This window comes from Metarhizium brunneum, chromosome 7, assembly GCF_013426205.1.
Source record: "Metarhizium brunneum chromosome 7, complete sequence".
NCBI classification, from domain to species: domain Eukaryota; kingdom Fungi; phylum Ascomycota; class Sordariomycetes; order Hypocreales; family Clavicipitaceae; genus Metarhizium; species Metarhizium brunneum.
Genome location: NC_089428.1, coordinates 2,014,361 through 2,036,524, shown reverse-complemented (window position 1 = coordinate 2,036,524; position 22,164 = coordinate 2,014,361). Strand labels below are relative to the sequence as shown.

Genomic DNA, 22,164 nt, shown 5'->3' with positions numbered 1-22,164 from the left:
AAACGGGACCGTACAAGCCTGTTCACCTTGTGGCCATGGCTGCCGTCGCAATTTGCACTGGCTTCGCCAGTCTTCTCACCAAAAAATACGCACATGGCTGTCTGGGTTGTACTTCAGCTACTTGCAGCCTCATGTTCGGGTTGCATAATTTCTACCACACTCCAGGCAGTGCAGGTTGGTCTCCCGGAAAGTGAAGTAGCCTCAAGCATCGCATCGGGGTCCTTCATTCGCTTGCTAGGTACTACACCCCCAGCAGTGTTCTACAACCGATTCGATCAGCTAAGCAAGCAGTTTGACCCCAGCATCCGCGATAGTTTCACGCGAGGAAAAGCGTACGAGCATACCACTGCAGCTTTTGTGCAAGCATTCAACCCAGCTACTCCTAATGTTATAGTGAATGCGTATATGAACGCCCTCAAGAACGTCTGGCTTGTAAGTATTGCATTCGGAGTAATTACAGTATTGTCGGTTACCCCTCAATTGACCGTGGAGCCAAAAGGGTCAATCCGTATTGAACAAGTCTCTCGTGACTGTTCAATCTAGCACTGTACAGAGTCGCTACCATCAATCGCTACATATGTAGGTCTAGGTTCTAGCCTGAGACCATAACATCACATGTGCAATCAATTAATGCCGCCAAGCCGGCCGCAGGCACCCCCCGGGAGGGTCCCCGAGGGAGGGTCCCTGGAAGGCCCCCAGATAGTGTAATTCAAAGGTCGAGTTGATCTATTGAGTCATTCGCTCTGTCCTGAGAGCATAGCCTGGTTGATTTATCGCTATAAATGACGATACGAGGTGTATTGCCCATGAGCATAACGCCTAGCTGACTAGGACGTGGCGCCCTCTTTGTACCGGGGTTCGTTGGCAAGGAAGGTACCACGCCATTGACGACAGGAGTCATGTCGCCAGAACTGTCGGCTAACAGTAATGCTACAAGTCAGTACCAAGAATATTGGATTGGGATAACATGCTGAGCGGATTAAATGAGGCCCTGGTCCTTGGTTGCATTGATGGAATTGTGCTCTATTAAGCGGCCGCGCAATAGATAGTCGAATCGCCAAGAGCAAGGGGAGGTTTCGTGATCAGCCTGTTTTTTTTTTTCATGATTACAGAGTGTTGAGAACAGAGTGTTCCAACGCGGACAGAGCTTTCCGACATGGATAGAGTCTTTCTACGTCGAGAGGGTCTGACCTCTTCAAACTATAAGTAGTGTCGTAGTAACGCCATCAAGACTGTTTTTCTTTTTTCACCATCAGCGAATATCCTCATCGCCCCTCTTTATTCATTATCAATTTAACACAGTCATTTTTAAAACATCCCGGCCTATAGTCAACAACTATGAGGGCCTACCAGCTACTTTCTCTTTCGGCTATGCTCTCGTCTGCTGCCTCATGGGGCATTAAACGAGCGGCGCTGGAGCCAAACCTGGACCTCTCCGTTGATATAACGAATGATATCAATATTGACCCTGATATTATCGGCAAGGCTCTTTTCGAGATTATTCCCGATGAGAAGGCTAGAAACGAAGACAATCCCATCTCGCGTCGAGACGTCTTCAGCCGCCAGGAGCCAGGAAATCCCACTCTCAGGTCAGCGGAAGAAGTCTCCAAGATCAAAGCACCCGGGACAAGCAAGTCGGGAGTATTCTATCGCGGCGATTCTCGGCCTCCCGAAGAGATATTCAAGTCGGGCTTTAAGCCCCAAGGCGAGAATACGAACTTACAAAATCACCTTGATTTTAAGCCCAACTCTGGTCTTGTATCTGTCTCGCGATCGCGTGAGGCGACGTACGGGTACATGTTTGGTAGAAGCGCAGATAAAAACCCCAAGGGATACGTCTATGTCATTGCAGCCAAGGATATGCCCAATGGCTACTGGGTCCCAGGAATTCATCCCCCAGAAAAGAACGCTGCTGTGAGCCGTAACCAGGAGTTTGCCGTCAACGGTGCTATTCCAGCCACAAGCATCTCCCACGCCTTCGAGGTGACCCAGGCCAACCCCACCGATAAGGCGCGCAAGATTAAAAATGAAGCGTACTCGCTGAGGTCGGCTTCGAAATGCACCATAATGAAGAGGCGAGCAGGCGGTAGCTGTGACCCGGCTGGATGGGTCGACATTGAGAAAAATGAGCCTAAGAAGCCTGCTTCTGGAGACGGCGGCAAGGGCAAGAAACCCGTGGGACAAAAGATCTCGCAGAGCAAGTTCCTGCAATTCATCACCGAGCTAGAACCTAAATCCATTGGTGGCCTTATCAAGGTGCTCAAGGATGGCGAGGCCACTATTGCCGACGTGCAGCTAGGCTTCAAGCGGGCACTTTCAGAGGCCATGGATAACCGTTGGGCCGACTTTGGGGATTGGGACAAGGCAGCAGAATCGCTAAAGAATATTGTCGTTGATGTCGCCTCGACGGTCCGATATGCAACGCCGGCTGGCTACTGGTCCGACGTTATCAAGAGGCTCCCTGATATCGCAAAAGAAATCAGCAAGGGCAAGACACCTAAAGAGAAGCTAGAAATTGCCAATAAGAAAGTTAATGGTGCTGTTAATGCATGGGCATACACACCAGTTGGCTTCGTTAATGAGGCCTTGATGAGGGAGGCGGCTATGAGGACGCCTGCTGTGCAGGCTGTTGCGATTTCTATCAATAAGCTGTGGTCATATACCCCTCTGGGATGGCTTATTAACCAGATCGCGCCTATTGAGTCCTTGCGTAGGAAAATCAATGCTCGTGAGGAGGTGTTGAGCCTGGGATACTAGAACAGAGCCAACCATTCGCAGCGATGGCTGATGGCAATAAAGCAGCGGTCAGAAACTATGTATAACTCAAAGCACTCAAGTGCCATGAAGTATTCTGGTTATAACATTCCATAGGCCAATTTACATTACATTGTTGCCTATTTTTTCTGCGAGTCGTCGTCTAGTGATGTTGATGCCACTCAACACCTGACCCCTTGTACAAAAGCCTTCCGGAATTGCAGTGGCTCGTTTGACCACTTTTTCTACTTATTAGAGACTATAGCAGAGTGTAGTTAAATCGTAGGACTTGTTTTCGAATAGCATGACTTATGCGGCCTGCGTAGTCTGTCATCGCCTCCCACAAGCAAGGGCGTACCGCTTCTCCGGGGTAAAATAGCCGGAACAACACGAATCCGCATGAGGGTTATTCGGTGCACCTCGCACCTACGATCACGGCGCCGAAGCAAGCCTCTTGCACAACAGCAGAGCTAGGCACTGGTTCATCACGCTTGACTATCGTTGCCATCTCGTGTCCCCGAAGTTGAGTGGCGGTAGAACGAGACGAGAGTTTCTTACTCGTGTTAGGACACGTTAGGATCTTCAATCCAGGCGTTAAGCGCATCCTTCACCTTTTTTCCATTGTTCTCGGCGGAGGCTGAGACTTCAGCCTACGGTGCCATGCTTGCACCCGTATTTGTTATTTCGCAGAGCAACCTCGATTTTGCGGCCTGAACAATTTCCATTACACCAGTCTGGTCCTCTCTTCAAGGCTGCATACGGAGGCCTCAGTCAAGCCTGAGTCGTCGCACGATGCCCAGTTCTTCCAGTGCGCATGACTCAAGTCAGACACATCGCAGCAGTAATCTCTAATACCGCGGCGGCCAGCACTATCTCTGCAGAGCCGAGCACCACTGCTGTCCCGGCTAGAAGTGAGAGGCGTGTTGAACGTGCTGCTCCAGGCGTACCAGCAGTTTTGTCCCCACCAGACGTTAATGGCGCATTTATGCGCCTTGCCATCAATTGATACCTCTCACACCAGACTGGTGTCTGCATGTGGTCTAACGCCGGCGCTTGTGCCTGCATGTGAGTACATGTATCGTCAGTGGGGGCCTATAGGGGCCTGTGGCGGTGCGGCCACACCAGACCAGCAGTAACAAAAGCGGCAAGAAGCGCCGCGAGGTGCTAAAAGTACCCGGAAATTTAAGGCTACCGTTGGCAACTAAGTGGAATTGTCCACGTAGTTAGTCATCAAATTATAGGACAGCTATAAAAGTTTAAAATACTTAAAAAAAATTATAAAAAATCTAATAATATTAATATTAAGTTAATTTTAAAGTATTTTACTTTATAACTAAATAAATTTATATTAATAGTTCTACTTTTGTTGGTCTCATAAGGCGTTGGTGTTACTAGTAACAGTGTGCAATTCGTATCAATTCAAAGGCTAAGGAAAAGGAAGCTATTGCCCGCGTACAGCCCGGCATCGTGGCCTTTATAGATGGTGTTGTTGCCCTGGGTGACCCCTATCGTGGGCCGCCCCACAGGCCCGGCTGGTGGTGCCGGAACGGAACAACATTATTCCAACCAATCAGGGTGGTTGCAGGCCGGAGCAGATTGGTCCGACCGAACAACGCCACGTCATGGGCCAATAATTATCACAACAACTTTTATTTTTAAAAAAAAATAAATATTATAATTTTTATTTTTAAAATATGCTTTTTTATATATAGAAATATTAAAATTATATAAAAAACCTTAGCAGAATTTTAAGCTTTACTAGCAGCTATAATTCTGTATATTAGAAACTTGATATATTTGTATTATAATACTACGTATTAACTTTGCGAGACAAACCTGTGTGAGGCGGACCGAGACTTTGTTACCCAGGCTCCATCCACGTTGCTGGACTACTCCGCAGAGTCTGGTTGTTTGTAGGAAAATAGTCAAGCCCTCAAGCTTCTATAACAGCAGTCTTTTCACCTATAGGGTAGCCCGGTCGATGCCATTTATATCCGCCAGTCATTTGCCCCAAATGGGTAAACACTGTCCCATGGCCTCGGCGTCAATACGCAGGATAGATTTACACTGTCAAACGTTACAGTCGACATCAGGAAGTTTGCCTGGCCCTTCTCCTATTGGCTAGTTCGGGAACCAAGGTGGCTTCAAAAAAGACGGGCGGACTCCAGTCATTACTATCTGCCGAAGCCTGCTATAGCAAAACTATGAGTAGTAGTTTTTAACGTACCAGATATTCTTTATTTTTGGCTTACTAAACCGAAGATTTTTAATACAGGCAGTAAACGGCGCCCAATATATTTTTCATCCGTCTTGTTTATCGTCACAAATTTTTGACATTTATTCTCGTAACCAATCACGTCCCAGGACGCCTCTCGCACTAGGATAGAAGTCCCCATCACGTGCGGCGGCACTGCAACCTACAATTCGGCGCCCCGGACTTTTCTTCGACACCCAACACAAGACGAGCACTTGAGATATCAGAAGGAAGAATGAAGAAGCCAGAATGGCCAAATGAACACTGAATTTTTTGCCTGGATATCACAAGCAGCAGCCCTGAAGAGGGCAGGGCTTCGTTAGTGATAACTCGAACAACCCCATATTCGGAAACCGCGATGCCTCCTCTTGACGTGCCCATTTCAGCTGCGGCGTGTAGACGGTGTCGACATCACAAGGTAATGCAATAATTCGCGTCTTCTCGAGTACATGCCTCTGAAACTCTTTTCTCAGCTCAAATGCAGCCGCGAGCGCCCCGTATGCCTTCGTTGCAACAGACTACAGACAACATGCACGTACCCAGAGCTGGTAGACCGGCGCCGGGCAGGACGGACGCCTCGCTCACACCGCCGAGCGTCGAACCCAGCGCCCGGGGACGCTACTGTCGAAAGTACTGGCGACACGGATGCACAAATTGCAACTAGTGCGCCCTTGACAGGCTCCAACTTGGCTGACGACTCATTACTTTCCAGCCGACTGGCCCCAAACGCTGAACAAACCCCGTCCGACACAATTGTAGACATGCCGTCAGACGTATGTATACGGGTCCACTGAACATACTGAATACTCACTTAAACCTTTATATAGTCTTATGCTCGTCACTTGCGAAGTTGTGATTACGAATCACAAAGTATGAGAGCAAGCCATGGCCACGGGTTTAATCCCGATCCTTGCCACCTACCACCACGTACTGTGGGCCTTTGTTTGCTTGAAATCTACTTTGCTCGCATTTACAACGCCAACTTGCTCTTTTATAAACCCCTTCTTTTCCAAGAATATCTAGAGGACCAAGTTCCAGCTGTACTCCTCCAAGCCGTCTTTGCCTTGGCTTCTTTGTAGGGCACCTCGTCGCTTGCAAGGCCAGCAGGAGCTAATCATAGCGCCAGATTCCTTGCACCCAGAGACGAAGCAGATGACATATCCGCTGATTTCTCAGAGCTTCGGGCCTTCGCCACCTACCACTCTCGCAGCTTGCTTTGGGCAAAAGCCGCCACAAAAGAAGCAATGGCCGCCGTCATGGAAGCGCCGTCCCTACCGGCTGCCCAGGCTCTAGTCTGTCTGACCTTGTACTGGTTTGGTACCGGGGATTCCAAAAGTGCCGATTTATGTCTTGGTACGTGTGTATTGTCTCTCCTTGTTGATCTTTTCTGACGGGGCGTTGGGTAGTTTTGGCATACAGGTTCTGCACTGTTTGGAACTATAGAAGGCAGATTTCTGAAGGAGCTCAAAGCTTGGACACTTCACTCGAATCTGAACTGAAGCGTCGGTGCTTTTGGGCCTGCTGGGCATCCATGTGCATCGTGGCTGAACCTGAACCCATCTTCAAGGATGCTTGGTCCGAGGCAGCGTTGTTGCCGCTGCCGTCGGTGATATCCAACGGGCCGTCTGGCTGGCAAGTAACCATTGGGGAATACATGGACTCTGAATGGTCTTTAATGTCAGAATTCAATCAGCTAGAGCCCGGGAAAGAAGCTCCACCATCGGCTGCATTGATCAAAATGATTGGAATTTGGTAGGAGCAACGCTTTGGGCCTTTTCTTCAAGTGGCTAACATTGTCACAGGGCGAGAGTTCAACTTTTCGTCACCAAATCCATGCATTACTCATCTACCGAGAAAATGAATGCCCTCTCGAGTCTAGCGGCGCAAGCTACCTCTATGCGTCACAGCATTGTGCCTGGGCCGTATAGTAATTCGACGAGACGTGGGAAATTGGATAGCCGCCAGCAGTTCATGGTTATCGATGCCTTCTATTGTCTTTGTCACGTAGCTCTACACTCTACAATTGTGCCATTATTTTCCGGCTCGCCACTCGATCAACAAATAAGTGCCGAGGATGTGAGGCATAGCGCTCAGGCTGTGTTATACCATGCAGAGTCGTTTACTTCGTCGCTGGCTGACTGCTTTGGTGGAGAATTAGATGTTACATATCTGCCTCCGGTCGTGGGCTACGGTGCTTTTCTAACAGGCTCAGTGCTTCTGGCCTTTGAGATTTCATACCAAGACAAAGATGTGCGTCTCCAAAAGCACAGCAGAATGTCTGCCGTTCAGTCAATTGTTACAATGCTCGACACTCTATGTACTTATTGGAAATGTCTCAGACGCCCGGTAAGTCGTCCTTTGCTCGTTGTTGCTCAGAAAGATTTCTAAATCAGATCCTGTAGTGTGAAAAGCTCCGAAAGGCGGCCAATGCAGCAATGTGTCATGACCCGCGAGCAATACCTGCTGGACCACAAACAAGTTTCCACACACAATATGGCCCTCGCTCAACGGTACATGATAGGAGATATTCTGGAAACCCGTCCAGTCCGCGCCCGCCTTTGCATGGCGCGCCAGACGAGAGGCTGGCTCGACAGAACCCATCGGCATTGGTGCACAATGACGTGATGCAAACACATACACCTGACACTCAACGTTCTGATCAGGATCCGCAATATGCTGTTGGTAGCAGCATACCAAACACGTTACGAAGTGATGGCACTGCGTATATCACATCAATAGACGATGAGTGGTGGAACATGCCCTTTACCTCATATGGTGACTTTCTTGGTCTTGATCCAGTCAACCTCTTTCGTCAAGGCGATGACCCTTTCGGTTAGGGTGTCATGAAGCTTGGATAGGCTGATGGCGATTGTTCTTTGAAACATATTGACGCTGGACGTTTGTACACTACCGGGCTCTGTTTTTAAACTGTGGCTGAAAGGTTCCCGAGAAACATGACACGATACAATCCGGGGCAGCAACATCCAGGATTGGTTGCTCGAAATTATGCTCTCCACGCGTACATCTTGCACATGGTTTCTTCCACGAAATGAATATAGAGAATCACCTGAATACAATCTGCACACCTTCCAAACCACCTAGCTCCAGAGGTCAATCCACACAATCACTTACCGTACTTGCGACGACGGCACATGCTTAGTTACCAGTTACGTCCTTATACGGGTCTTAGCACGGGATCACTATTCTACTCTTCGAACCGCTGAAGTAACCAGATTCCCGAAGTAACCAGTGGAATATCACCTCTATCAGTCGCGCCCCAAAACCCTAATGACAGTGCGAGCTTGCGCCCTCGTGGACACTTATTTCCACAAACTCCTTCCCACACTCGAGCCTCTCAAAGAGCTCTCTGGGCAGCTCCTATGAGAATTGATCATCCGGAGCGTCCAGGACCAGAATTGGCGTTTTAATCTTGTCTACCAAGACCTTAAGCGTGTACCCCTTCACAATACGCAGGACATCTAAAAACCCACTTGCCATTTGAGATGCGCCATTTGAAACTCGTATTCACGGACACAAGCAAGCGCATAATCGCATTCATGTTACCGTCCCAGCCTGCCCATATAAAAAACTTGCCATGAGCGGGCGTTTTCTTGCGCAAAGCAGTGTCAAAGTCGTACACGCCATATGTGAAGATAACAGCCGGGGCACGAAGCTCGAATGCGGCGGCACGTCCAACCAAGTACACTCGCCCCAATATTAACGGCCAAGGATCACAACCTTTGTCTTGCCGACGTGTTCTTGATCGAGGGCGTGGTCAATCACTAGTTAATCACCTTCCACCAGTCCGATCGGAAGAATAGTCGCTGTTCGCGTACAGTCTCCCCTTGTCACGTCCATCGAAGGTCAGCGCATTGAAACCTAGCTCAAGCGCCGAGGTCGCAACTGCATAACGAAGTTCCCCCCTCGTAGAGTCAAAGTTTCCATTGGAAATGGTTGTCGGCCTTGGCGTTTCGCTCCTATCTGGTCGCAGGATGGTGGTTGGCAACGTGGTGTTTCATACGGTATGTCGACTCCCTCCGTAATATGTGGCATGAGGTCCATGGCCGAGTAGAACGTCTGGGTGTTCAAGTCTGCTAGACTTTTAGACACGGAGTCCTCGAAGGGATTGTTGCGACGGTAAAATTCGGCCATGCGGCAGTAATTTGAGGGGCAGAGATAGGCGTCCTGGGTTCGTTTCTCCTTTTAGGACTAATTTGGCATTTTTCATAGCACGGTCGGCGGCAGCTTTCCAATCTTGCAGACAGCTCTCCTCGTTGTCGGACTTGATTCGCGAACAATGGTAATTACTTCAGCGATGTCTTTGGCGCAGCCGGCTGCTCGGAGTGTCTCGTAGCCAAATGAGGGACTGCTGGGGAAGAAACGTCGTAGAAGATGCGCCAGTGCTGTTGGCAATTGATTTGGTCGCCATGGAGTGTCTGTGAAGTTGGCTGGGGAGAATTACTGTGCCATGCCTTGGTGGCTTCATAATTCGTGGAGCGGCATCGACTTGTCTCTCAAGCCTACACACAGGACATGTATCCCAAGGTCATGGCCTAAGCTGCGGCCTGATGTGAACAATCAATTGACCAATTCGGCGTGAATCAACTGGTGATCAAGAACGTCCGAATTGGATTTACCATCGGGTGAGGTTGTCGTTCGGGCCGAACGTGTTTTCTACGACGTCACCCGTTCGGGCCGTATCTCCACCATTTCCCTTTTTAGACTAGCCGGCAAGTTCTGCGACCCAATCGCAAACGGTGCCGTGCCAAATCAGCGACGATAGCACATTCGAAGGAGGTGTAACTGGTTGCTATATGGCCCTTATCTGCAAGCATTAGCAAAGGGTCCATTATAATGCGAAACGTTTGATGTAGGCCGAATCTTGGTTCCACTTGCCAATTGTTGCGACGTTGTCACTGCAGCATTTGTAATGTACGGCCCGAGGCATGACACAAACTATAAAGATAAGATGACTTGCAGAAATCTTGTCACTATACGGCAATTGAGTTACGGACCTGCGTCGCCTAGTGTGCCGTTCAAGTATAACAACTTTACATGTCATGTAACCCGATTCATCGTACATCCACCCACCAAAAAACTACCATCGTCCCCCGATGCAGGAAACACGAATAAATCAACCCAGCATGAGCAGAACAAGCAACAATTTGATACAAAAACCAGAAGGCTCCTCTTTCGAAGTGTCTTGGGACGGCGACAAAGACCCCTCAGATCCTCGCAACTTTACCAAACTGAAGAAATGGACCATTACATTCATAGTTTCCCACGTGAGTTTATGCGTGTAAGTTTTACCACTTCCCTTCAGAGAAATCTAGTCGACCCGTCTCTCAACTTGGCAGGACCTGTGCAAGCTCCATTTACACCTCCACATATGAGGGAATGGAAGCGCAATTCCACAACTCAAGAATTGTGTCAACACTCGGGCTTTCAACCTTCGTCTTGGGCATTTCTCTAGGCCCCATGCTTCTCAGCCCACTTAGCGAGCTCTACGGCCGACGACCAATTTACCTCGTGTCATGGAGCTTATACATCATCTTTCTCATACCACAGCTTGTCGCCAAGAATATTGCCACCATGCTCGTCTTTCGCTTCCTAGATGGCCTACTAGGTAGCACATTCCTCGCCGTATCTGGTGGAACCATTCGAGATTTATTCGCAAGTAAAGAAATAGGAGCGCCCATGGCCGTGTTTGCCGTCTCGCCATTCATTGGCCCCAGTCTCGGACCGTTGGTGGGCGGTTTCATTAATTATTACACAGACTGGCGCTGGACATACTATGTTTTAATGATTTGGTCCATCCCTGTGTGGTTGACGATTGTACTATTGGTTCCCGAAACATTTCGTAAGTCACAAGTACCAAAATGCATTTATCTATTCTAACTCGTGTATAGATTCAACGCTGCTGAAAAAGAAAGCGAAACAACTTCGCAAAACAACTGGCGACAATCGGTGGATAGCGCCCATGGAGCCAGTCGAAAAGTCCATAGCTCAAATAGTTGGCACGTCCCTCCTCCGGCCCTTTCAGCTCTTGATTTTTGAGCCCATGTGTCTCAGTCTTTCCGTCTTCTCTGCCATACTTCTGGGCATCTTGTATCTTTTCTTTGGCGCCTTCCCGCTTGTTTTTGGGGCAGTGTATCAATTTAAGCTGTATCAGACGGGTATCTCATTCTTGGGCATCATGTGCGGTATGCTGATACCAGCCGTCACCGGCCCGTTTTGGAACCGCATTGCCTCCATTCTCGACGTTAGGGACAAGGGGGAAAAAGACCAGGATGGGGAGGAGCCTGAGGGTAGACTACCGCCTGCCATTGTTGGTTCGTTCTTGGTGCCCGCTGGAATTTTCGTCTTCGGCTGGGCTGCGTATTCGAGGGTGCACTGGATGGTGCCTATAGTTGGATCCGCCATTTTCGGACTTGGGTGAGTGTAGACCAAGTTGATCTTACTTCCTACGACTATAATGCGAGCTCACGATGCTTCATTGCTGCATTCTATCCACGTAGCGACATGGAATTACTATTAAGCAGAATTTACCGTCTTCACAGTTGGGGAAAATTGAGACTAATAAACTGGAATGCAGGACCATGTTGGTATTTACCGGTATATTCACATTTCTTGTAAGTACATTGTGCTACCTCTGCATCGGAAAATATTAAGAAAAGGCGCTAAACGAAGTCCATAGGTCGACGCCTACCCCTTATATGCTGCGAGTGCATTAGCCGCCAACGCCTTTGTGCGTTGCCTGTTTGCCGGTGAGTCCCCCAACGCCCTGAGAATCTAAATACTTTATTCGTGGCGGCATTGGTCTGACTCTTCTCATGAACAGCCGCATTTCCCCTATTCGGAACGCAAATGTATGAGACGCTGGGAATTCAATGGGCTTCGTCGCTGTTGGCATTTCTTACCGTGGCAATGATACCATTTCCTTTTCTGTTCTTGATGCGTGGCAAACAAATACGAGCGAGAAGTCGCTTCGCTACTTCACTGGTATAGACCTGAATTTATATTGTTTGGATAGAGGACATTATGACAGGAAAAGTCAGGCTACGTGGGACCAACTCATGACAGGCCTGATTCCATTTCAGGATGCGTAATCTTAACGTATTTGAGATAGAGGTTCCTATGTCTGCTCTGGAGGTGTAATTCGAAATTCCAGCTTGAATGTATCCAAGTATTCAGTCTAGTTCAGCGCCAGATCTACTGGCATTCCGGGATGATGTTTAACCGCAACACTAGCTATCGCCCTAGTATATAACTGACTAGTCTAAAATGTTTAAATAATATTAGAGTAAAGAAAGTGAAATCCACTAATAGTTGACTTGACACTGAAATCCAGCTAGCTATTCAGCAAGCAGGTTGGTGTACAACATGTTGCGTCATTCCATTAACTGGAGCCACACTGTCAACGAAACTCAAGAGGGTATAATTTCTGTCCAATTATGGCATGTTCGGTTTATTACATGGGATGCAGTATACTGGGTCTGGGTGTCCAGATTGTTGGGTTAAAAATGTTCCGTCGAGGCTGCTGACATGTCAGAGTGGTTATCAGGTTAGACCACGAGGCCATAAGCAAAAAGGTCGTCCAGTAATAGCGGCCCTTGGCGGAATAGCTCCTATACCCAGCTAATAAGTATGCATGTCTTGTCTATCTTTCCATGTGGCTTCTGACACTACGATAGCTGCTTTCTTCCCAGGGCTTGAATTAAAGGCTACGATCCGGGTCTTCAGGGGGTCGACTGGGAATCAAATAGTCAGTCGTCTAGTCAAACTTGCAGGCTTTTCGAGGACCTCCAATCGTCAAGATTATCATATTTTCCACTATGCAATTTCGTGGTTACCATCACTGTTAAATCCAACATAATTATACTGCAAAAGCCAGCCAGTTGTTCGGCTAATTCTAAAGCGGGACAGTTTGAATTCGCCCTACCCCGTAAAGATATTCCAATTGTGTTGCTCTCATACCAAGGCGTTACCAGTGCTTGCACATTATCGTCTTTAGGTTACCTCTGTCAAGGATGTTTACTCGATGGAGCATCGACCACGTCCATACTCCATCCTTGAAAGATCTTGTCTGCTGACCAAATCTCGATATTTTCTGAATAAAACAAGCTTTCTGCCCTTCCAGGTATCGGCTCTGGTAATGTTACACGGAAGTCACGTTGTCATAAAGGCACGGGCCGAGCCTTGAACCCGACAACGGCTACACTGTTGAGGGTGGTCACGTGATGAGTTCAGACTCACGCGATGCCCACAGCATCACACACTCCCGGCTTGTTAGCATCGTAGCTAGTTCTCACAAGCACAAGCAATACAATTGATATTTGCTGTCAAATATCCATTATAACATACATGAGGGCTCGAGACCTAGTGGAAGCCTCAGACGCGCAGGCTCAATTACTCACCGCTGTTTGATATAAAAAAACGTGCATGCATAAACGATCGAGACATCGGGTTCAAGTGTATGCACAAACAACTTGATGACATTCAAATCTACGTTTGGCTTTGTGGGCTCCATTTTATGGTGTTGAGCCGGCTTACCTCAGCCGGCTCGCCATCCCTTTTGGGGCCCCACTCCGGTGGCTGCAACCAATCAAATACATACATCACTTCTGGTGCTGCAACCATTCCAACAAGAACCAAGGAAGGACCAGACCTTTAATATTGAAGCGAATTATTAGCCGGATGCGATATTGTCCTACGCCCTTCAACACAAGCCGTTCCATTTTGTCACAGCGAACAATCTTCTCTATAATAGCCAGTAAAGTCTCAGTCCACAAAATGTTTCGACATAATAAACAGCCGTGTGTGCATCTATGTAACAAGGCCTAATATTTAGGGGCTTAGAACAACAGTCGTATGCATCTAATACTTTGCTTTGATATCAAAGGTCCTTAGTTTTCCTTAAAGCCCTAAGAGCAAAAGACCGTTATTTATATCAAGAAGTGGTAAGGGACTTTACCCTAGGTCTCGTGATCCGAGCCCTTGTGTAACTATCGTCGGGATCAAGGTTTGGCCCGTGTCTTCATGGCAACGTGTCATCCGTGTAACAATTTAAATGCTGGGACCTTGAGAGAGAACCACCCAACGGAATGACCTGGCCTTTCCACGATAGATCTGGTCTGTGTCCCTGGCACACCGCTTCTCTCCGAGCAATTTCCGAAACCTTGTCGCGGCAATGGAGAGCAGTCTGGTTGACGCCTTGGGCATTGTAATAAGGGGCTTTATCTCAACCACTTCTTTCATGGAAAATGCAAACAGAACAACCGCAGCATGGATGCTTTCTCGAACATGGGATTCGTAAACAATGTGGCATTCAAACTCCGTTGTGTCAGGGGAGAGCACGTCAAGGCGTTTATCAGAGTGGTCCGTTCGGCAATGGGGGGGTTGTTCAAAACGCAAGAAGGGCACATCGCCCCGGAGCCCTCTTGTGACAAGGGGCAAAGGATTGGCGCAATACCTCAATTCATCTAATAATAGTATTTTGTATTAAGGCCCTTGGTTTTCCTCGAGGCCTCGTTAACTGAAAGGCTCTTGGAGTACAAGGTGTCGCGGGGGTCTTCGGTTCTTTGAGGTCCCGTGCTCGTATCCCTCCTGTAACCGTGTGGCATGGGGCCCCGATCCAGGTCTCCTGATGCCTCCTTTACGTGACCTCTGTTGGCTCGACGCCTTTGTTACGGCCTAACCGTGCAACACTCGACGTCTCGCTTACCAAATCCGACTTCATTGTAGTCGATGCAAAGGCGGTGGTCCTAACATATGATATGCATCGCAGGGGCTTCCATGGCTTCTAAATGCTAACAATCGTCGGCGTTTTAAATCGGATCAAGTAAGAAGTACAAAGACCTAGTCTGGAGCGTTTCGCCTATGCTGCGGTACTTGGGTGAGCCGCCGGCTCCGTGTACCAGATATCTTGACAAAGACTGGGTGTCACAATAAAAGTGTGCCGCACATGAAAATGAAAGGCGCACCACACATTGCAACATTCGACATCTGGGGCTATTTGTACCGCATCCTTTCACACCCAACCATTGAGGACAGCAAGACCGAATCGCTGGGAATCGGGGTGGGATGGGGAGCTGAGAGTGGCACGCATGAAGCTGCCAAAGAAGCTCAGTAGAAAACAATAAAGCACGAAGACTTATAAAAGAAGAAGAAAGGCAAGAACTACTGTGCAATGGCCGCCGTTAACGATCATGTGGACGTTTCTGACGCAGCTTACAACTGTTCGGACAAACATTCCCAGACATATGCGCCGTACCTGGTCCATCCAAGAACAAATAGAACTTACAACAAACATAACAGCTTATAAAATAAGACAAGGCGTAGACTAAAAAACCCAGTTCATCGTCTCGCCTTCATAAATGCCGACAGTTGCAGCTACCGACACTACCAATCCTTCATTATCATCGACATCAAACTGCCAGCAACTACTCTCATCCAAGTAAATATTCCCTACACTGTCAATCTATACGCCGCAAAGTTCAAACATCACCAGCATTTTGCAAACCTCCGCCGAGTTGTCGCCGAAATGGCTTCAACCGAAGTGTAGGTGCTCATCCCCCGAAAAACTTAAGGCAAATAAAGATATCTAGGACGTGCTCTAACCTCTAGATTTAGGGAACGATGCGATTTCTGTTCACACAACGTTCCAGTCGCGTCCATGGCAAGCCACTTGCGCAATTGCACTCGGTTTTTTTTATCCGACTATTGGTGCCCACGCCGTTGGACCTGCCGTCGATGTAAAAGACAGTATGACAATCTGGGTAATGCAGTTCTTCATTTAGATCGCTGCTGTTGTTCGGAGTGTGGCGGGCCCATGGTGACGAATCCCTGCTCAGCGGAAAATCACATAATATCCGCGAAAGGGAAAGAAGGGAAAGAAGGCTTGAAGCCTGAGGATATCATCATTGGTAAATCGGTTCAATACCGAACTGGAATGCAGTAAGCTAGGTGGCTTACTACCTATCGAGTGCAATGTGTGCACTGAATGTGTGGGAGGATGGCCGGCAACGGTAGCGATAACGCTACGATCCCGGCCCGGAGACATGGTTGGATCTGGGAGAGCAGGTTTTTTTCCCCATTCTAAGGGTTTTCCTCACTCTAACTAGACAAATAAGTAGCGTGTTTGAATTCAAATGTTTACGATTTGCACACCAAGTGGCTCGAACTAAGGACGGCGGTTGGGTTTTTAATCAGTTAGGATATTAATTTGGGAGGGAGGTGAATCGACTTGCAGCTCTATTCAGGAAGAAGCACTTCCATAATGAGCCCTATCTTCTTTTCGAAATCGGGGTGGGAGGGGGAGCTGTGACTTTGTCTCCTTAGCTTCCGCAGTAGCACACCCATGAAGCTGCCAAAGAAGCTCAGTGGAAAATAATAAAGCACGCAGACTTGTAAAAAAAGAAAAACTAAAAGATTCATTATGGAATAGTTACTGTTAACGATTATGCGGATGTTCATGACGCAGCCTGTGATTGTTCCAAGAATCATTCACAAACAGCTTAAACTTATAACCAATACAGCAGTGTATGAAATAAAGCAAATGGTTCATTGAAGCAGCCTCTCTATCTTCTTCACTATATAAAGGCCGACAGCTGCCGCTACCGAAGCAATCCATTGCTCATCCTCATCCACGAAAACAACCAGCAGCTACTCTCATCGCAGCAGTTATTCCCCACGCGGTCGGCCTATACACTACAAAGTTCAAATATCGCCATCACTCTGCAAGAACACCCTCGAGTTATCATCACCATGGGAAGGAAGTAAGTGCTTATCTCTCGTGAAATTCGGGAAGAAAGAGATCGGAGACATGCACTAACCACTGAGTTTAGAAAACCTTGCGAGCAATGTGGATCCGAATTTAAAGGAAGGAGGGACAGGCACAAGATAAAATGCACCCGATTTTTATTCGATCCTGAATCCAAAATGTTTTTGTGCCGTCGATGCCTAGTTGAATTTGCAACCATGGAAGGCGCAGAAGATCATAGGGGAAAATGCATATGTGAATGGTGTAAATTTCCTTTGAGCAAAAAGCCTGTGGAACGTTGTGAGTGCGCTTATGACGACAATGGAAACAAGGCGCCGCCGCGTCCAGGATGTGCCCGGTGTCCCGGGACCGGGGAAAAGGAATGCTCATCGGACTCTCACTACATCAGCTATTTCGGAAAGACAAGAGAACCAATTTGTTTCTGGGGTCGTCCCCTCAGCGAAATCATGAAGGCAGGGGGGCACTTGGATGTAGGAGAGAATAACCACATGCAGCAATAATGACGAATATGCTACTATGCGGGTCGGGAGATAGGCGGGGATCTAGGAGAGGAGGTGAGGTTTTTTTTCCCATTTAAAGGGTTTTCCTCACTCGGAATAGACGGTTAAGTAGGGTATCTAAATACAAATAATTACAATTTGCACACTGAGCGGCTCGAACCGAGCACGGTGCTTGCCTTTGCTTTCAGAGATTGGTTCCTGCCATGCTAAATTGATAATTTCCCGGACAAGGCGGTCTAATAGTTTGGCGATTACGAAACTAGAGGCTTCGCTTGCGTCTTTCATATAAAATGCGTAACCTCGGTTGATGACAGAGGCTTGCTATGTCTTCTTTCTTGTATTTATCACAGTATATATAATTAAGTTGCGTGAATAAAAGAATAAATAAAAAAATATGAGCCAGATAATCATGCGACACATCTGGCCACAGTATATCTTGGCCGTGTTAAGGCCAGGGAACCGCAACTGACCACGCAAGTCACACGATGTATAAGGGCGAGGTCCCTAGGATCTGATTGAATTAACTCAAAGACTTCTCTCGGAGGTTGTAGAAAATAAATATAACTATTCTTTTACCCACTTATGTTCAAAACGGGCCATTGTATATCCTCATAGTACTAATGTCGCAAGCTCGCCGTAGCGTTGGACAAAGGGTCATTGGGTGAATGGAAAACACCAACTATCGACTATTATGGAACTGGTAGCCGCTCCTACAAAGCCAACCTTAGAGCGTTAATTGAACATCTACCGAATACACAGGTTTCCTATCACTTTAATTTCTGTCCACATTCACGCATCCTCCTGCTCTCGCGATAGTCTTGCCTGCCGCGTTAATGCTGTCCTCACTGTGACAAGGGCAGGATCACTGGGCGTGGAATAGAGGACTTAATTTAAACTATAATAATTAACTTTAAGTTATTAAAGGTCCTTGGGTTTCTACGAGGCCCTAAGGGGCGGGAGGCCCCTATAAATACAAGAAGTCAGTAAGGGCTTATGCCCGAGGCAGCCCTCGCTCGTGGTCTGACACCGGGCTCTCGTAACACCTTTCTTTGTTGTTGTTGTTGTGTAACCTTTACAGTCTGATACCTCTGTTCAGGTCTTGACCGTGTGACAGTCACAGATCTTTATGTTCTAAGATTCCCTGTTACTGCCACATGATCAGTTTACGCTACTGGCACGTGCGATTAGCAGCGTCTTATGTTCGACTAGTGGGCAGAATTTAATGCAGCACGACTTGCAGAAAGGCCGTTTCATAGAGGGAGCTATGACTGTCGCAACCTTGATCACGCCACATCGACCGGACAAAGAATCGACAAAGAATAAAAGCAGCCATCCCGGGTCACAGACCACAGCCGTGAAGGAGAGCTTGGTCAAGCAGCGCGCACAGCTTTCTGAGAGTGGTAGGTGCGGCGGTTGTGGCGGCACGATGAAACTAGGTGTTGCAGAAACACAAAGGCTGTTGAAGATCAAGGGCGGTCTTGACACCGACTGAACTACCCAGTCTACTACGACTACATGTCTTGAGCAGAACATGTACATCTAAGACTTAACATGTGTGCTCTTTAGTGTCTTTGTGAGGTAGGGCAGTGAATTCATGGTAGGACAAAGCCTCACTTCCTTCACTGAAACAGCATGCCAACTTTATGGTCTTGACTAGGCAGTGCACTGGCAAAAACAAACCCTGTGCACCTAGGCCTTTGACACCTGCGTAGTGTAGTGAATCCAGGTTTCATGCTCTATTTAAAGGGCCATGTGCTCCCTCCCTCCCTTTTCGCGGGTCCCTAGGCTTTTCTACTCAGCAACATCCAAAGCTCCATCCTCTCAAGAGACAATTACAATACCACCCATCAAGGCCCTCATAATGGCAGAGCAACAACAAAATGCAGCTGGGTATGTTCCTTGAGCTTCGCACTATGCATCATGCCATCACTAATACAAAAGCAACTACTAGGAACGATGCGACTAACCAGACGTCTGCTCGAGGACGTGGCCGGTTGGATTCTCGTATCCAGGTTTTCGACTATAAGAAGACTTCTCGTCAAGAATACGAGGTCACATGTCCGATATGTTCTTCGAAAAGGTCCACTTTTTCTGAACTGTTTGACCACATGTCGAGTTGTCACACATGTCGTTGCTGCGAGAAGTCACTTATAGAGAGTCTCGAATTGAAGCCTTGTCCTTTCTGCGATTTATCTACGCGGCAATCATGCGATCGTTGTTGGGGTCAGAACTCGGCGGTGTGTGAGGATAAGGACAAGCTTCACTATAGCATACGAGAGGCGTATGAAGTGGTGCAACTGCTCCAACAACCCAAGACCACTTGAGCTTTGCACGTTTGGCTATTACCTTCAATATGCATGGCAGAGTTTCCAGGTGTGGCTATCCGATAGGGTACGGAAAACAAATCAAGACGACGTGCTTCCTGGACAACTCATTTCATCCGCGTACTCTTCGAACCGGATACGGATACGAAAATAGCGGAGGAGAAATGCCCATGCAAGGCGGGGGGGGGCGGGAATTGAGGCTTCAAATGTTACCTACGTTTGCTTTCTTACACTACACTCTTTATATTGCTTTTTTTGTCAAGGGTATCTATAAGTATGCGCTTCGGCTTGCATGTAGATACCCTTTCATTTGTTGACTTGTTTTTTGTTATTTTCCTAGCCTTTAGTTTTAGTATGAAACTAGCTGATTAATTCAACATGATCAGCTCTAGCTTGATTATATTACGGCTGGAAAAAACTTCCTCTTATGAATGTTCCTAATTTGTCAACATGTTCACTCGAGTGGGCTAGCTTTATTCAGAATCGCATGTCCGTCTTTTTGGCTTTCTTTCTTGATGTAATCGCATCAACACGCACATCCTCTTGCAATGAAGAACGAACCAGCCTCTCTGGGCCTCAACAGCCCTATGAACGAATCTTGGGTATATTATGATCCTTCTCTCTCATGTTGCCACCCCGATATACCAGTAGTATCGTAAGAGGAATCGTGGCCAGCGAGACGAATGCCAACAGGCTGTTGCCCCAACCATATCCCAGCGTCGCATACATGTCCAAACCAGCAAGCGGTAGGACAGCGCCAAGAATGCTGCGCAACAAGTTGTTGGCCGCCAATGCGGATGTTGAGTGGTGGTCAAAGGCACGGATCAGATATACTTGGACAGGCATGAAAACAGCCATAATGGCAAAACCAAACACACCAAGACCGATCAGTGGCACAAGCCAGAAACTTTTCGCTTCCACCGACCACCCATACCAGAACAACCCGGCCGGGACAAGAATGCCGGCCGGGATAAGCAGCCAGAGCACTTTCTCCGGGGCAGATTGTGTGTCTATGCTGGCTTTTTTCTTTGCTATTTTGTCCATTGCCATGGCGGTTGCGAAGACTCCTAGAAGACACATCAAGATTTGCCGTCAGCGATATCATGCAAACGTGGGTTAAGCTAGATGTTCACAACCGTTTCGCCATTTAACGGAACAAGGTTGAGAAACTCACCAGCAATCGCACCGATTCCGTCACCGAGATAGGTGAGACCCGCTGAGCCCGCTGAAAATTGGTATCGCTGCTCAAATACCAGTGCCAGGGTGGTGAAAACGAGATATTGAACTCCATATACGATAGCTACCTCCCACGATAATATAAAGACAATTGGGGACGTGACTAGAAACTGTAGTGGGCGTACTAAAGCTTCCTTGAAAGCTGGTGTCCGACTTGTGTTGGAGTCTAAGCAGTATCTGTATCGCGAATCTCCCGTCTCTCTACGCAGACGTCTTGCCTTGCGCGACAGTAAAATCGGCGCGTAAGTTTCTCGAAGAATGAACAGTGATGGGACAGCAATTGCTCCATACTAACAGTGGTTGAATAAGTCAGCGTTTCTTTCCCGATGACGCACCAGACATTTCATAACTTCCTATACGAACCAGAATGGTGTTCAGCCACAAGACCCATCTCCATCCTGCGTACTCACTCAAATAGCCTCCAATCACGGGGGCGATAAGCTGCAGAACTTGTCAGCTTGTGTATTTTGCTCGTCTATGATTCCACTCACAGGTGCGATCAAAGATCCTATAGCTATACTTCCAGTCGCTTTACCCATACTCGAGGGTGGCATGAGATCACCGATAGACCCGCCAAGCAAAGCGGCAGGTGTAATTCCTACGCAGCCAGAGAAAAAGCGGAAGGCGATAAACATGCCAATATTACTACTCGCGGCGGAGGCGGAGGTGAAGGCGAGGAATAAGAGGCTGGAAATATGGTACACAATGATTCTTCCGTACATTTCTGATAGTGGTGCAGTGATGAGTGGTCCCAAGGCAAAGCCTACAACATATATCGACAGCGATAGCGAGGTTAACGCAGAGTTGTGAGTGTCGAGATCAGACACCAAACTTGAGAGGGCTGGTGCGAGCATAGAGGAGGACAAGCATCTACAATACAGTGACATACGAAGGTAAGTATGCAACCAATGCCTGGAAACTGGAAACTTGCACGTGTCTCCAAATGAGTCAGATCAAGAGACGAAGACCTACGTGACAAAGTTCAACAAGCCAAGGATGGTCAACTGAACCCATCGCGACCGTGCGGACCAGTTTTTGGGATTTGACACATCGCCATGTCCATTCCATGCAACATTGTATGGATCGGTCTCCGCCTCTGTTGTGCGAGCATGGACGGTCTTCTTCTCTTGGGCCTGGTCTTGAGCGAGGATGGTTTGCGCGGCATGCGGATCGGGTGAGAGAGTTGGCTCAGTCATTGCCAACGTTTAGCAGCGGCAGTCTGTCTCATGAGAAACGAATGACTTTAAGCTGAGGAGGCTGACGATGGCCATTCAGAGACAATTGTTGAAGTGACGCACCGACTGGTAGACGACC

General features: G+C 47.9%; 4 protein-coding genes across 4 annotated transcripts; 3 read left to right on the top strand and 1 right to left on the bottom strand.

The window, feature by feature from the left end:
* Window positions 1–1,338: 1,338 nt before the first annotated feature.
* Window positions 1,339–2,757, top strand: G6M90_00g111710 (uncharacterized protein; the record flags this gene model as incomplete). The annotated part of the gene is made up of 1 exon (XM_014688210.1): window positions 1,339–2,757. The coding sequence occupies one exon, from the start codon at window positions 1,339–1,341 to the stop codon at window positions 2,755–2,757; it is 1,419 nt and encodes a 472-aa protein (XP_014543696.1).
* Window positions 2,758–5,537: 2,780 nt separating this feature from the next.
* Window positions 5,538–7,845, top strand: G6M90_00g111700 (uncharacterized protein; the record flags this gene model as incomplete). The annotated part of the gene is made up of 7 exons (XM_014688211.2): window positions 5,538–5,638; window positions 5,721–5,781; window positions 5,836–6,083; window positions 6,135–6,361; window positions 6,415–6,760; window positions 6,811–7,354; window positions 7,411–7,845. 7 exons carry the CDS (start codon window positions 5,538–5,540, stop codon window positions 7,843–7,845), a joined length of 1,962 nt encoding a protein of 653 aa, XP_014543697.2.
* Window positions 7,846–10,152: 2,307 nt separating this feature from the next.
* Window positions 10,153–12,016, top strand: atB_1 (Efflux pump atB; the record flags this gene model as incomplete). Its single annotated transcript, XM_014688212.2, has 6 exons — window positions 10,153–10,307; window positions 10,366–10,868; window positions 10,918–11,443; window positions 11,604–11,640; window positions 11,706–11,775; window positions 11,850–12,016. The coding sequence occupies 6 exons, from the start codon at window positions 10,153–10,155 to the stop codon at window positions 12,014–12,016; spliced, it is 1,458 nt and encodes a 485-aa protein (XP_014543698.2).
* An 8,183-nt stretch (window positions 12,017–20,199) lies between these two features.
* On the bottom strand, window positions 20,200–22,046 carry cpaT_2 (MFS transporter cpaT; the record flags this gene model as incomplete). Its single annotated transcript, XM_014688213.1, has 5 exons — window positions 20,200–20,681; window positions 20,789–21,140; window positions 21,214–21,291; window positions 21,342–21,720; window positions 21,823–22,046. The coding sequence occupies 5 exons, from the start codon at window positions 22,044–22,046 to the stop codon at window positions 20,200–20,202; spliced, it is 1,515 nt and encodes a 504-aa protein (XP_014543699.1).
* Between the last annotated feature and the right edge of the window lie 118 nt (window positions 22,047–22,164).